The 17,218-nt window shown below is 41.2% G+C and overlaps 1 protein-coding gene across 1 annotated transcript in view; it reads left to right on the top strand.

The window, feature by feature from the left end:
* Window positions 1–13,960, top strand: part of LOC114445041 (calsyntenin-2-like) — a 219,611-nt gene extending 205,651 nt beyond the window's left edge. The window contains exons 12-17 of the mRNA XM_028419985.1: window positions 2,629–2,840; window positions 6,916–7,086; window positions 7,164–7,309; window positions 9,002–9,125; window positions 11,172–11,356; window positions 11,537–13,960. Coding sequence (XP_028275786.1) covers window positions 2,629–2,840; window positions 6,916–7,086; window positions 7,164–7,309; window positions 9,002–9,125; window positions 11,172–11,356; window positions 11,537–11,755 — 1,057 coding nt within the window. The 3' untranslated portion in view covers window positions 11,756–13,960. The remainder of the gene's footprint in view (window positions 1–2,628; window positions 2,841–6,915; window positions 7,087–7,163; window positions 7,310–9,001; window positions 9,126–11,171; window positions 11,357–11,536) is intronic.
* The last annotated feature ends 3,258 nt before the right edge of the window (window positions 13,961–17,218 follow it).

Below are 17,218 nucleotides of genomic sequence, written 5' to 3'. Positions count from 1 at the left end.
AATTACATTTTGTTTTGTGCTGACACCTAATAACTGCAATTACTCCAGGCAATGAGAAAATAAAAGCAACCAAGCGCTAATCTTTGCAACAGCCCTTTTAGGCTCCCTTGTCATATTTCTTTATAATTAAGTTGGACTGGCTCCAGTTTTTTTCCTCCTCCAGCTCGTCTCCTGCATCACTGAGTTTGTATCTCCCACTGCTCACAACAATGGCTTAGTGCCCGAACTAAGAAAACACACAGAACGGCCATCGCTACAGGAAAGAAAAGGAGAGATTACATGATGGCCCCAAACCTAGTCAGTGTGGAGGATTGACAGTTTTATAGATTTATAAAGTAAATGTGAATTTTCATCAACTGACAAGCTGATAGCACTGAAACCGAAAAGCTAACACTACAGCAAAGGCCATAAATAGAATCTGGTCTTTGTTGAATTTATTACTATAATACTGTGTTATGAGGACTGTAACTGAAAAGGCCACACTGTTTCTACCTGTGTTCACTCGATGCAAGCCTCGGCTTTCCCTCAGCTCTGGTCTGCCTCATGTCAACATACCGTACATATACACACACCAATAATTAGTACTTAGCTTTATTCAATACGCATTATTTTTGCACATCATTCCCATAGACACACACAAAGATCTACCTTCACATGACATCGGTGCTAGCATGTCTGGTAGGATCAATGGAAAAATGGCCACTCCAAAAGCAAGCACATATTTGGATTACCTAGGACTTAATCCAAATATCCACGCAACATCACTATTGTCAGCCTGGTAGCGCAGTAAATTAAAAAGGTTTGTAAATTCCTTGAAGTCTCAACTCTCTTTAACTCAACATTTCTGATACATAAACAACACTAACAGCAATAGAAAGATTTCAATTATTAACTCGTGGTTGAGCAATTGTAGATACCATGGATGTATCAACAATCAGATATAGTATGTATACACTTTAATGATGAAATCCTTCATCAACCTGTATGTGGGTAAGGGCTGTGGACATGATACATTTGCAGCACAATTCTCCTTTTAGGCCGTGTGCTGAATTTTATTTACCTTTTTTTTTTTTAATCTATCACTAACGCTGCACTACTTTTAATGAGTCCTCTATTTAAGCAGCATTCCAGCTGCTGGCATCCTGCCTGTCTAGCTTACATATGAAAACCCCTCAAAGGGCATTTTGTACATAGATGAGACAGCGTGCAATTATTCACACTAAGCTAAAAGTTCTGACTTTTGGAATGTTTCTCTTTGATGTTCTGCCATTTTCTTTCAGTTTTCTAATGCTATTTGTACGAATGTGTACACACCTACCCAGCCTGAGATGGAGAGAACATATGGAGAGTCATCAAATGGATTCATGCACGGCAGCATAATTTATGTATGAATGTAGGGTTGGAAAATATGGGGTGCTTAACAGCTGAATTCATATAGCACAGGTTTCAATTCTCTGAAAAAACTTGTTATGATTTCCTGCTTGTTACAGAGCCACAGGAAATGCATTGATGTCCCTCCCACTGACAGATGTTGGTGTGCTTAAAAGGCCTTCGGTGAAATCTAAAAACAAAATGTGGCTTGTTTGTTCAGCTTTCACTGCTTAAACCAGCATCATCACCCTAAGTATGCCCCCCTCACCCTCAACTGCTCCTTTTCTCATTTTAATATCTTATATTTTCCATTTGATTGATGTGTAATCTGCAGTCTTTACTTTGTGTGTACATGTCAGACAGCCAATGCATTTGAAGGGTTGTGCTTCAGATGTCTGCACTCATTTGTGTAACTCTGGCAGATCTGTGTGTGTGTGTGCTGGATAAGGCTCTCTCAGTGTGGCTGTTTTGTGCGCTCACAGTTAGCTAACTCAGGACCTGGAGAGTCGATATGTGTCCATCCATTCAAGGATGGCAGAGGATGCTGTGCGTTTATACATGTGCTATCTCACGCTGACAGGCACGCAGACAACGCAGCAGGCACATCACTGCTGGTCTGTGTGTGTCTGCTGCCCAAGCACTTACATGACAGAGCATTTTACCCCCTGAATAACTGCACACACTCTGGCCTGGACTTAACAGCTGTGGTTTTAGTGCAGCTAAGAGGTCCGGTTTCTGTTGATAAGGTTTTATTAGCTGCAGCAGTGTTCCAGTTTTATATTCTGATGCTGCATAGGTATACAGCAGCATGTGTCAGGGGCAGAATTACTGTATGAAACACACCCCCTCTGTCATCCCTTGTGTCCCCTGAATAGACCTCCTCTTTACTGAACAGTTGTGTAACATTGTGTTAGAAGATGGCTTAAGGTTAGGTTAATGTCATGTAATCACTGACAGATAAACACATTAGACATCCACAGGCAACACGATTATTCCATCCATCCATCCATCATCTGAACCCACGTTGTCCTGCAGTGCAGGGTCATGGAGGGCTGGAGCCTATCCCAGCTATCTATGGGTGAGAGGCGGGGTACACCCTGGACAGGTCACCAGTACATCACAGGGCAACACACAGACAAACAACCACACACAATTCACACTCACATGAATATATATGTATTAAAAAATGAAAATAATAATAAATTAATATTCTTAATCTCAGTCCCTCACCCAGCTCTCACTGCTCTTCCTGTACAGGTGTTTTGGTGAAGACACTTGTATCACCATCCCCGACATTGATGCAGTGGTGATGGTGCTGCAGCCCAGCGAGCCCAGGATCACCATCAGTGGAGTGGAGAGACTGAGTCGGCCAGCCGCTGACTTCAGAGCAGCAGAGGGCATTGTTCTGTTCCAGGAGCTCCACATCATCAGCACAGTCACCAGGGCAGACACCGCTGCTCATCACACAGGTACGCAATGTCACATATGCGACAAATGAACAGAGAAAAATGGAAAAGGGTGATTAGCTATTGAGAAATCTGTTTTAACACATTTCCTGGTTGGTCCACATCTTTCACCATCCTCAGGTCAAGCTTCAGCATGGAATAGGTTCTAGTAGTAGGAGGTCATTTCATATCCTGATTATGTTGTGTTTGTGTAGTTTTTTTAGAACTTTGGTTTGCCCTACGTTCAAGGGTAACTCTCTATGAGGATCATTCTCACACATGAATAATTCTAATTTCCTTGTATAGTTAGTTTCCCAAAGATAACCTTGTACACCAACAAATAAAAGAGTCTACCTCACAAATCAGGAGATACACACCTCCCTGCAGGTCGAAGTCTGTGTCGGCTAAATATTTTAGCAGGTTTTTTCTCATATTTATGAAATATTCACTCATTCATGAAGTCCCATAGCCTATTCAGTGCCAACTGTCTTGCAAAACAAACCTTCAGAGAGAGCTGAGCATTTTATAATGCCTCATGAGACTGTAAATCAGCAGCAGCGAGTGCTTCTTTCATCTGGTACATCTGCATGGGCTGTGAACTCAAGAAAACAAAAGTTGTGCTCTCGCACTGGCAAATTCTCTAACTTGGTGACGTTATCGAAGCCACAGTGAGGAAGCTTCATTTTTAAGCATCTGAATAACAGTCGACAACACATAACTACTGTACATATTTGTCCATCGTGTATTCACAACCCGAGCCCATGTGTAAAATGTTAATAAATGCTGAATGCAAATCAGCTTCTTAGAATTTCAGCTGTGCTCATCCATCCTTTATGTAGCAGAAGCTGAAGAAGTATTCAGATCCAGCTCTGGATTCAAACAGCCAAACAGAGGGAGAGAGCATTTTTTTTACCTTGTTGACTTCTTCAACTTATTGTTTTTTGGAATAAATTAGAATATGTGGCAATCAGGGCGTTTTCCAGATTTGACTGGATCCCCCAAAACTGGGCATTGCTCAGCTAGTTTGGCAGCACAACAGAAAGCTGTAGCAGACTGCTGGCATCCAACCACACCTCCCTCACCCACACTGTTAGATCAGAGGAGGACGAGGGAGAAATGAATAAATTAGTCCACAATCAACACATACACACGTCTGATCTGCGAAAGCAACTACAAGCAAAGTCTGCTTTTATAAGATGGGCTGGGTTAGCTACAAAAGAACTTTGGATACTATATGTTTAAGTTTAAAATTTCAACTTAATGGTGAGTCATCTAAAATATTTAAGGAACTTTAACATGAGAACACAGCCAATGACACCCAGATGTGGTGCCACCATGCAGCCGTGCCTCAGAGGCTGACTGTGCTACTGCGGGTTAAACATTCTATGCAGTTTAGGCTGTATTTGGCCATTATAATATATAGATATGGATATTAAAAGACAGCAAAAATGTTATTTATTAAAGCTATTTTAGAAAAAGATTTTAAAAAAAGGTTTATAATTATTCGGCAGGAGTTTATAGTGTTTATAGAGCCAGAACAGGGCCCTGCTACCTTATCTGATATAACTGATAATAAGCATTTAATGAATCATTTTACGCTCTGACTATCTAACAAAATGTGCACTAACCATAGCTTCAGTTGGGTTCATTTCTTTAAAAAGTTTCCTGGAATTCAAGTTCAACTTTTCACTGAATGGGTACTGAAGTATGCCTTGTTCTTTTACAACTTAAATGGCCGACACAACCAAAGGGTGCTCTTCTCATGAGCAGTAGCCTGCAGTGTAAATTGGAGCCTTTTGTTCAGATCACCTTGCCAATATGTTAAGTCAATTTCCTGCTGCACAGTCCACACCTCTGCACAGTGTGTAGGTATTAGCCCCTCCAGGGGGGGGGGGGCATATCTGTCCCAACCCAAAGTGCAGACTCCCTCCTGCTGAGTAAGACCTCTACCTACCAAAAGCCTGATTTCAGAGGTCACACTACCTTGACCGACAGCAAATGAATATGACATTTAAATCCCGGTGGCTCTAGTCTCGTTCAACGATCTGACCACCGAGGCAGGAACTGCCCGCCTCGGCCCCGGGCCCTGCCGCCGGCAGCCAATTAGGAGGAGATAAGCACAGCGAGAGGGAGGTTTTAGCTCCCATTGTGTGTAATGCGGTGCAGGAAAAGGAGCCGAAAGTGGCATTGCTTTCAGGAGTCAGCTGAGCTCTTTCTGCTGGTGAAATGGAGACTCCAGCTGGCAGGAACAGATTAGCTGAAAGCCACAGAAAGACATAGGAATGGAAAGAAAGGAAGAATAAGAGAAACCAATGTGTGTGTGTGGGAGAGGGAGTCACGATGAGGTTCGGTAATGAGCAGATTTTGTGTTCTCTCAAGGCTTAAAGGATTCAAGATAAATTGCACTTTTCTTTTGCAGGGCATGCAATAAGTTGCTTTTGGACCTTGCTAATCATCCCCTCGCCCTCTGTGCTCTGTCATTCATTTGTCTTTCCACTGAGCCCATGCTCAGCTCATTTCTCCGTTTCTCATTCTACAGTATCTTTTCAAGGATTATTCAGATGCCTTTACTCAAAGCGAAGGTCATTACTTCTTTCACTCATTATGTTTAATGCTCAGCGCATTTCCTTTAATGGTCATCATTTTTTTTTTTACTGTCCATTTCTTACCTCCCAGTCATTCTGCACTCGGCAGCTTTCCCAGTTTTCCCTTATCTACTTCTTCTAATTCTCCCTAGTTCTTTCACCCCGCCCACAATGAAGCTCTAGGACTATTGTTGGCTGCGCGATCACACAAACAGTACCTGGGACAGTCGGTCCTGTCAGCTTACTATTTCCTTTCATGTTGGCTTGAGGCCAGACTAGATGCTACTTACAGTCAGAACCAGTGTAGAAAAATTACATTTTAATCTTCTTAAAATGACATATTTCAGTCTGACTGTTCTGATAGAGAGACATTTCTTCACCACCTTTTCATGTGCATACAGTGTAACAACATATACGACTGATTTAGTCACCCATCATAGGCACTTCTCTCTCTATGGTGCTACCAGCTTAACCTCCTTTATACATCCAGCAGAGCAGCATCAGCATTGATCTTAGGTTGTGTATACCTAAAAATGGGTACAATATTTGCCATGGTTCATGTCAAGTGTAGCTGCTTAAGCAAAAGCATGAGTTAACAGATGCTAAAAAGTAACATGAAGGTGATACCTGCAACAGCCTTCAGCAAAAAAAAAAATCTATGAACTAAGGAGCGGCTTTAAGAATAAAAAAATACAAGAGTATCTTCTCTTCTATGACATACTTTCCTGTTTGCTCACTCTACACACCTCATTTTTGCCTCCACCCGCAACATATTCCCTCCAAACACACACACCACATATCTGTCTTTCTCCACTGGGAAGCCGTTAAATGGGCATAGCCAGTTCCCTCCCTTGGGAAACTGCAGTGAGGGAGAAGGCTGGGTAGAGGTGGAGGCTAGTGCTTAGCCGACTGTCAAAGAGCCCCAGCAGCCACACAGAACTGCTGTGATGGGAGCTGTCTGAAGGAACCTGGTACCACAGCCGCTCACAGCTCCTTCTGAGTTCAGAGAGTTAACTGGTAGTAGGAGTAGGTGTTGGGCTTTACTTATCAAATTATAGTTCTTCAAAGCAGGCAGCATCTTATTCTATTTTTTTGTTGTTGCACGGCAACAGCAATTAGATGGTGACATGTGACAAGTACAGGTATACACATTTACATTGGTTTGGCACAGTGAATTTAATTATTCATTTGGTTCATTTAGTGAGATAAGAGTAAAGGCATTTGATAATCTAGCTAAAGTAACCATACAGAGAGGACAAAAAAACTTCCAAAAGAACTGCAGTGTAGCTCATTAGAGCAGCTGAGATGATAGTCTAAAATAGACTGATAGTCTAAAATAGATGACCCTAAATACAAAGTTTTATTGCCAACACTTCTATGTGCTTGTAAAACCTACAACCAAATGCAATGAGGGAAAACTGATGCTGATTTATTTCTGGTTGTCCTCATCAAACAAAGATTACAGTGTGTGTGTGTGTGTTTGTGTGTGTTTGTGTGTGTGTTTGTGTGTGTAGCACATCGACCCGGCGTGCTGGAGGAGATCATTCACAATCTGGACTACTGTGATGTTCTGGTGCTGGGGGAGGAGCTGAGCCCAGAGCAGGAGTCACTCCAGCTGCAGAGGAGCACTCTGCTTGGAAAACACCTTGATGCCACCAACTCCACCTCTGGCATGTCCATATATGGTAGGTTGCTATGGTAACACTATGTGCCACATCCAGCAGCTATAACAACCCTATGCTGCCACTGCCTCCGCCCACAGGCGTAGACTCCATGTCCAACTATGAACAGGTGATTCGACAGGTGCGTTACTACAATCGGCGGCCTGAACAGCTAACGGAGAGACGGTTTCGGCTGACCTGCTCTGAGCTCAACGGACGCTACACCAGCAACGAGTTCAACCTAGAGGTCAGGCCAGTATTTTGCATCTTCACCTGCCAATAACTGATGCTCTAGATTCAATGTGTTAAAGTCAAAGATACAGGATGATGTGAAACAAGCGCTCCATTTTAAAGGATATTGTTTAGTTTAGCATCATTATATTATCCCCAGTGTAATGCTGTTGTGTCTTGAACTGAAAGGATGAGGCCTACAAAGGCTTGGCCATAAAGGTCTAACGGAGTGTTATTGAATGAGACAGTTTGGCCCTTGGAGGATTTTGCTGGCTGTCAGAGAAAGCTGCACCTGTCACCTAGCAACCTTGAAAGCTGCATTTAAAAGTGTCCTCCGTTGCTGCCAAAGTTGCCCTTTTTCTGCTGTATAAATCCAACCATTATGATCTTCACATAGGTCTAAAAAGGATGGAAGAAAATGGAGAAAAAGGAAAAGGCTATTTTTTGGCCACATTAAAGAAATATTTAGTTACTTTCACAAAAAGAATACAGTGTAAAGCAGCCTTGTGCTGGGGTTGCACAACCAGAGGTCTGCCTCATAACTGCGATTCCCAGAGAGCATTCCATGCCAGCCGGCACATTGACACAGCACTGTTACTACCTTCAATGCTAAATCAGAGATGCAACAGAAGCCCTCTAATGCTTCCTTTGATGCATATATCATTTTCAATTCCAGTAGAGGAGAATGCAAAGTTAATATGATGCACAAAGCCTGTATTGCCACTTTTACCATCCTGAAACAAAACACGTTTTTTAAAGTTCCACTTCCACTTGTAGTCTGCTGGCAGTAGGTTTATTTAATAGTTCTGATCAAGATATAATTCAGGTTAATGCACCTTTACTGAGTGTTTCAGTTTATTAGGTTTACATGACAAATGGATATAAATAAATATGGAAGCTTCTACCCACATACCCTCATATCACAGGACAAGTGTTATGAAGTTCTGAAATAAGTGGTCACATTATAAAAAAATCAGCAAAAATAACAATTAACACTCAATGATAATGGTCAGCGGCAGGCAGCAGAGCCCATGCTGCTTTTTCACTCCTTGTTGACCCAAGTACTTGAACTGGCTTAGTTCAGGTCTTTCAAAGCAAATTGAAAAATGAACCTCAGCAGGCATTCCAGTAGCATCGCTTTCACCATTTAGCAGCAAAACATCTTGGAGAAATTACCACCAAAACAAATCATTCGATTTAGTTGGCCCAAAACACCCTGAACAGAAGCTATTGTAGACACAGTGACACAGTCTGATTCGACTATTTAAAAGAAGCCACGCTGCAGCCTCGAGCACTTCATCTTCTCCTGCAGAGACCCTGAACTGTTCTAGAGTTAGCCAGGCTGGCAGCAGAAACCTTGATGATAAATGCCAGAACCTGCCCAACGTGTCAGCTAGCCACGCTTTGTGTCTGTCCCTAGTCTGAACCAAGTTTGACTTATTTATACAGTCTCTGAAACACACTCCTTCACAATGCACAGTCTGAACCTTGTATCATGTCGAGTAGAATCCGGATTACATTTGACCTTCCTGTATTGAAGTGACCCTTCCCTGCAAAAGGCATAAATACATTTATTTTCCTCTTCTCCCAGACTTACTTGTCAGTCTGGAATAAATCAGCTGCAAGGGGCATGTTTAAGAATGTAAAATGATAACTATGATCACTTTATACCTAAAAAACATACCTTCTTCATCTGTTTCCAACACAGGTGAGCGTCCTGCACAGTGCAGAAGCCGGGGAGCATGTCAATCACATGGTAGCACCGCCTCAGTACATGCAGGTGGTCCACCATCCATCCATGATCCACGATCTGTACCCCAGCCAAAGCTCAGGTAGGATCACACACAGGTGGTTTTACAACAAAGTACAGTAAGGAGCAAAATATAGCATGTTTACTCACATATCCTGTTTCTAAATAACTAACAAATGCCCAGAAATCCATCAGTCATTTCACCTGTGAATAAATGGCAATTAGAGCTTTCACACTGATGACAACAGCTAGATGACACTAGGCCCTAGTGGGTGCTTTTGGCTACAGAGGGTTAAAATCCTGAGACTCTGGGGTCACTGCTGTAAAGAGAAGCCTATGAAGAATGTTTGTATTCCAGGGTAAACATGGTGGGATTCAAGGGAACACTCGGTTCCGCTTTCTAGTTTGTTTATCACGCTGCTCATCTGACTGCTGCTCTCATACACACAAGTCCTCAGTGATTGAGGCTTATTCCCCTCCCTCGGTGCATTTGAGTGATCTGAAGTAAAGAGAACATGGTGAGGAGGAGAGACATTGGTCTTAATCTACCACACGAGATTTAATTATTCATCAGACTCTAATGGATTCTACTTAGAGTCCTGGAGAGTTCAGTGGCCAATGCTGTTAACAGCCCAGAGACTTGGAGAGTGTTAGAGAGAAAGAAAGAAAGAGAGAGAGTGTGTGTGTGTGTGTGTGAAAAGAAGGTTGGATGAGCACAGTGGGTGGTGGGAAGATGGATATCCCACACTAATATATATAACAGACCAAAAAAACGGAAAAAGCTGTTTTTAGCTATGACGTGTCTTTAGCATGTTTAGATTTACAATAATATCATGACATATGCAGAGTATTAATGAATGAAGGGAGAAATGCCCATAGTGTGTCTGCGTGTCTGCATTCAAACACTCGAGTTACTTGATGGGCTGCACGACGCTCGACTGAAAGATCAAAGGCTGTGAATTTAGTGTGAAAATCCAGGAACTAGACTGAATCAAATGATCATCTGAAGAGTCTTCTGTGAGCCTCGCCCTCGTTAAACACGCATGCACACAGATATGCACCAGGAGGGACTGCTGGAGAGAGGGCAGGCGCAGAGAAGTCTAGTTATCTCACTAGGCTGGAGATCAGAGCAGACGATACAAACATTTTAGTTCAAGAGAAGTCCCTCGGTGCGCTGTGGTTATGCTGCTAAACAGGGCCTATGATACATCTCTGCAGCCATGTACTACACAGAGACCAGAAACACTTCTCTAACGGTTTATATTCAGGCAAGGTGTAAAAGCATACATGACACACCTGAAGGTGGCCATGCTAGTAAATCAAATAACTTTGCTGTGTGAGTTACATGTTGTATAGAAAATGACTCTGACCTAGAACTGAACAACAGATCTTTTCAATAAAGTGCACATCATGTCTAATGAGTTCAACAAGACCAAGACTGTGTTTTTCAACTACATTAAATAAAATGCACATTTATGTATTTATAGATAGTATAAAATAATTCCTTTTAGCTGCTATTCGTGTCCTCTCTAACCCCTAAGAGAAACGGCTCTATCTATAGCTGTTAAATGCTCCATTATGTTCACAAGCTCACTGCTTTGTGTCTGTTTGTATGAATCTGTTCACTGCATTTATTTATAAAAAAAAAAAAACACCAAATGCTGCTGTAGCTGAAGTTGATTAAAGCAGTAAAAGAGAAACTAAACAGTAAAGGTGTCAGCCACAAAATCGAAGTATGGCAACAGGTGCCAACAGTAAGACCTAAATAGAATAGGTTCTATGTTTCTATACACATTTCTCACAAGAGCGCCATCATCCTACATAAGAGAACATTAGAAAAACACAATAATAGCTACATAGTACAGTACAGAGGTCAGAGCAGGAGACATAAGATGATTATGTAAGATGTTAGTGGGGGGACTATAAGATGAAAAAATACTGGAGGTGCATCATGGGATGTTTAGTTTTATGTTGCTCCTTCCCAGGAACTAGAGCTCGGAATAGCGCCATGAAAAATAAATACAAAACAACAAAACAATTAACTACTTACAATACATAATAGAGAGATAAGAGAAATGAAGGCAACTTTGCCATCAATTCATTACCTCTCTTTCTTCTCTATTCTCAGGTGTGCCAAGTGCCGCCACTGTGGTAATTGTAATGTGTATCGCTGCTCTGGTGGTGGTGGTGGTGCTGGGCATATACCGTATCCACCTGACCCACCAGCAGGAGGTGAAGCTGGCAGAGACGGCTAAAGAGGCAGACGCAACCTGGGACGACTCTGCTTTGACGATCACAGTCAATCCAATGGAGGTAAGAGGGCGGAAGATGTAGGAGGATGGAGTGGCTGTAAGTGACCTGATTTTCTGCAGCAGAAGCAGAGTCACACTAAAGCTTTGCTTATCTGTTAAATAATTACAAAAAGAACAGATGAGATTTTCTCCCTTTGGAAACTAACTTTAGATAATTATATTTCTTGAATTCTCACCACAGAATCTAGAGGAGCCCCAGGCTGCAGGGGAAGAAGCTAGCGAGGAGGAGGAAGAGGAAGAAGAGGAGGAGGAAGAGGAGGAGGAAGACGATGAGGAAGAGGACGACATCACCAGCGCTGAGTCAGATGACAGCGAGGAGGAAGTGGACGTCCAGCTACCCAGGATTCAACGCTCAAACAAGAAGGGCCAAAACTGGGACAAAACAACAATTTCGTATTAAAATACGCACTCACATCCACGGTCTCACACACATGCACACACTGTGCAACAAATCCATACTGAAACCTCCAATCAGGTTGAAACAACGGTTGAAACAAAAAGACTTTATGTGATGATGATGCTCTAAAAATGAGGTAATATCGCCCCCTACTGGAAGACTACACTGAACCACACACACAATGCAATGATTTAACCTTAGCCTTGTGACCATTTTATACAGCTGTTAAGAAATAATATGACACTAAAACTTCTCCTCAGTCAGATGACTTTCATTGTTTAAAGGAACAGGTCACCAAATTTCAGTCATCCCCCGAGAGATGTTTCTCTCTCACATTACACTCTACACCACAACTACAGTCTTTAGTGAAACAGCGGTGTAATAGATTCATTTAGTCAATCAATCAAACCCTGAAACATGCATTCACTTTGACATTTCAAATTTCAGAGTGAGATTTCTGATGTCCCATATAATTAAAAAAAATGCAAAACAGCCTTTATTTAAGAAAAAAATGAGTTGCAAAAGTAAAGAAACTTAAAGTATTTTTGGTTTGTATACTTCATGTTATTTATCAGTCTTTATTCTAGCCTATGTGGCAAAGCCAGGTGATTTTACAGAAATAGCATATTTTCAATGGTACTCAAAAACAAACAAAAAAATGAATAAAAAATATTGGTGTGCTGACGCAGACATTACGTTGAAGAACTAGCCGAGAGGTCTGAGTTCTGGGTTTTCGGGAAAGACAGAGGAGTCTCCTTGTACATTTTTATACGCTCCTTTCTTGTAAATATTGAGTATAGTAGTTGACCCCCTACCCCCCCATCCCCCCTCCCCTTCCATCTACTTGTACCCAACCAGCCTACCCCCACGTTGCCCTTCCACCTGTACACAACACACATGCAACCTCCTCATAATGTATGTACACACCTTGAACCCTTTAGCCTGCAGAAGCGGCCCCTGAGTCCTCTGTGTGTGTTTCTAGCTCAGTGTTCAGATCATTCCAGCTTACATCCACTCGGGTTTGTTCAGGTGGATGTGCCACTGCCTTCCTAGGGACCGGGTCACTTAAAGCTGCACTAGGCAAGATGTTTGTGTAAAAAAGCAGATGTGTTAAATTTAAAAAAAAAGAGCATTCCATCACTCTTCATGCCTCAAGCGTGGACACATGCAAAATCCTAAAAAAGAAGACAAGCTATACTACTAAAAGGCATTAAGGCTGCTTCCCTGCCTTAGGCTTTCCTTGTATGTGGGTTCAAAACACAGGCAGCCTACAGAAGGGGGTTGGTGGACTCTATCCCTTAGTGTGTTTTAGTTAATCCAATATATCAATATCAGTGTATTTGCCATGCATCTCACTTTACATACTTCAGCTTATTGTTGCTATTGTTAACTCAAAGTAGTCATAGAAAAGTCAGAACCATGCATTAAATATTTTATGTTATAGAGGACGATTTTCTAGCATTTGGAGAGACACTTAAAAGGACAAACTTCTGCAACTCTGCACTTCCCCTAATTTCCTTAATGCATTTTAATGTCTTTTTGTTTACGATAAAATATTGAAGATTTCATACAGTGTCATTCAAGCTTTACTTCTACATCTACAATTTTTCTAGAGTGAATAGCTAGATAATGCTGTAGAGAGGCAGCATTAATTGAAGAAAAGTAGGCCAAGGGAGTGATGTCACATCTTGTAAAACACACTTTGCTAGTTGGCGCTTGAGGCTACCAAATTGTGAAGTTGCCTGGTGCAGCTTTAAAAGAAAAGCACTGAGAGGTAAATGCATTTGGCAGTGTGACACATTTCACATAATCAGAAAACACAGTGGAAGATTTTTTTTCACCTTGCAGTGAAAGGGCATTAATCTCTGACCATTCTAAACCCAGTCTGTCTGTACTGTTAGTAACAAGAGAACGGATGACGCAGTCTGCCACAGGTACATCAGAGGGTTTGTTCAAAGTCACAAACACTGGAAAATGTCCTCCTTTAACCTAGTGAGCCTTTGACAGCTGTCCTGTGGGTATAGCTGGGAGAACCTACTGTATGTGTATACTGTAGCTCTACTGTATGTTCATGTAAAGATCTCATATGTTGTTTAAAAGTTTTCATCTACTGTGACACCCGGTCTTGTGACGTCACCTCCCTCCTTGCACATCCCCCTCCCTCTTGAAATCTTTGGTGGATTTTGCATCGGCCCGAGCCCTATTGTTGTCCTGACGTTTGTTTTAGAAGAGGACGGTGAAATTAACATCAAACCTTGTATAATGTGTAAAAGTTTTTTTTGTTTTTTTTTCTGGACTCTTTGGTCTGTTTTTCTTTAGAATGGTCACTACAGCACTTTCTGTAAATTGGCCAATAAAAACTTGTTTTGGAATCTAGCTGAGGGTCTCATATTTGTGTGGTGGTGTGCTTTTTTCATGCAGTGTAGCCTTTTTATTAAGGTATAACACTGCACTCAGTGAAGGATACATGTGTGCAATATGATGCAAATAAAGCCAAGTCACTGTTAAACAATTACCCACTATATCCTAATAAAACAACTTTGGTGTGTAAGAAATTTCACATTAGGCATCTGTTTAAAACCGATCATCCATTTTCTGAAGTTATCCTCCTTCAGTGTAGCACTGATCCCCACTGAATTACACTTGAAAAGTAATGTATCTGAGCTCACACAGGCATGGGGAAACAAAAGAGGGTAGGACAAAATGTCACTAATATTATGCTAGACTTTTTTGCATTTAATACATATAATTCTGATAGTAACAAAAACTGTCCAGAAATATAAAAACCCTTTACTATCATAATTAGTTTTAAAAAATTAGTTTTGGTTTAAAAATGATGTTATATTTTGTATATTTGTATGTATAAACTTTGAACTTTTTTAACAGTGAAAATATAAAATTGTAAATGTTCATAAAAATTGAAAAATGACCTAACACACTGACTGTTACTGTTCTGGGCCACAGTAATGTATGGCCTTTTTTACTTTTTAACATAGAATTAATACAGTAAAGCACATAGTTGGTATTTTCCATAAATGTTTAAACAGTGATTTAAAACTGCAGAAAAAAAATCAATATTCCCTGGGGGTTAAGTTTTTATCTGTTCACGGGTCACGCTAAACTTTGAACTTTTTTTTAACCCTTTAACACAAAATTATAATAGTAAAGCATGAACATTCTTCCAAAAAAATGATATTGTGGGAACCATTTTTTCCCAGTATACTTCAGTCTGGCTTGAAGGCCTCTATTTTGCAGTTGTGCAATTTGTCTTGGTCTGCAACCTGGCAGGTTATTCCTGTGCAGGACTCTAGTGACAGTCCTCTCTGACATTCTCTGAATTACAGGCTTTGGAAAATAAAATAAATTGCTCTAAAAATACTACAAGGTATCACATAAATCTAACATAATTTCTCATGATCAAAAACAACCTCCCAACACGGTTCTCCACACCTATTTATGAGATTGTGTGCTGTGAAGTGCTTTACTGGCAACACACACACACACACACACACACACACACACACACCGGCAGGTGTGATTCTGCTAAATTATTAATTAACATATGAATACTATATTGAAACTTTTGCGAGAACCAGCTGACATAAACAGACATGCTGTAAGAATTATTTCATTAGGCTAATTTTTAAGTTTCAAAGGTCATGCGTGTTTATGAGGCTAACTGACTACTGCTAGCAAACAGACAATCAAAACAAAGCAAAACTTACTCACGTCTCCTTCAAGGCAAAACCCGTCGTCTATCCGCCACGAGCTCATAACATCCTGAACCAAACGTATACTTTAAAACCAAGATAAGTATAAAGCTGCAGTACAGCAAACATACGGTGCTGCAAAGCGCGGCGCGACAAGGAAAAAACAAACTTTTCCGACACTTCCTGTGATTGTTAATCACGTGCTAAAACTGAACGCTGATTGGCTGCTCACGTCAGTCGTCGCTACCCATACGGTCTATGGCGCTACAGTGTGCGCAAAAAATCTGCAAACATGTGGGGGAAAATTAAAACTATTCACATCAACTGGATGAAAAATAAAGGACTTTATTTAAAAGATTTAAGTCGATATTACCACAGTGACTAACATATTTATTTTTTCATAAATCCTATTCATAAATCACTATTTATCCTTAACCTGCATGAGTTTGAATGTCTGAGTCTAGTATAACAACCATTTCTTATTAAATAAACACAAAAAATATGAATACATTCATCAAAGGATTTTAAAGGTAGGGTAGGAGATTTCACTCTGATGTACTTTTTGTTAAATTAGTGTAACTTCTCTTTACAATCTGATAGCAACCAATTAGTTTGGCAGTTTCCCTTTAAAACGAAGAATATGAATCATCTGTTTAAGCTATAAAACGCTAAAAACATCAGCCAATCCTACGAGGCGCCCCTGCGCGGAGTATTGGCTGATTGTCACTCTCTTCCTGCTCTGCGCACCAGAGAGGTAATGGCATGAGGGCCGAAGTCACAGACCACAGCTCATCTTCAGGTAATGCACGTCCATGTGATTGGGAGGCGTGGCTTCGGGGTGAGCTCCGACAGAAAGGGGCGTGTGTTTACTTTTGAAATCTGGCTGACTCTCACTGAGTTTTCAAAATCTCCTACCCTACCTTTAATGCACACATGGCTTGTCTGACATTTAAAAAGAAAAAAAGGAAGAAACCCACAATATCCCACTCACAAATAACATGCCTCCTAAGAAAACTGGTCTTGTCCTCTGTCCAGGAAAACAAGAGGACATGAACCACACTGGAAATACAGCGTCAAACTTGGCTCAACATAAACACAAACCAGCTCATAACGAAGCAGCAGTTGTGAACAGAAAATGTTTTCTATGTAAATACCAGCAGCTTAGTATGATCCTGTTCACCCACAAAACTCAACCACAGTCCTGCTGTCCTGCTTGTGAAAAATGTTCATACACATACAGGTTGTTTTTACACTCACACTGTCCTCTGTATTGCCTGTTTCATATTTTTACTCTTCTTCTTTCTCTCCTTTCCCCTGTCCTGTTGACCTCTTCTTCTCCTCCTTTGCTCTGCCATCACTCAGCAGGACCAGCCGGGTCCTGCTTGAGGTTTCATGCTGTTAAAGGGGAGTTTTTCTTGCCATTGTCACTTGAACTGCTTGCTCAGGGGTCGGGCTCTGCATTTCTGTTAAGTGCCCTCAGTTATATTGAACTGAGCAACACTGTTTGAAGCTCCATGCATTGCATTTAATCTGGCTTGACACGGCCACGCTTCCACAGTATGATCATTGCATTTACAGGCAATTAAGGATGGAGCCATGATGACCCTTTCTGTGTGTTATGATGGAGAGTGAAAGCACAAACCGTTGGCAGCTTGCAGGCAGACCGCAGTTTGAATGTCTGTAAAGCACTGCGCATTATGTGCACAGCTGCATCCCGTCCTCTGACCTTCACTGCTGCCACTGCTCTTGAAATAAT

Source organism: Parambassis ranga, chromosome 13, assembly GCF_900634625.1.
Source record: "Parambassis ranga chromosome 13, fParRan2.1, whole genome shotgun sequence".
Taxonomy (NCBI): Eukaryota; Metazoa; Chordata; class Actinopteri; family Ambassidae; genus Parambassis; species Parambassis ranga.
The sequence above is the reverse complement of the archived record's forward strand: the minus strand, read 5'-3'. Positions and strand labels throughout refer to the sequence as shown.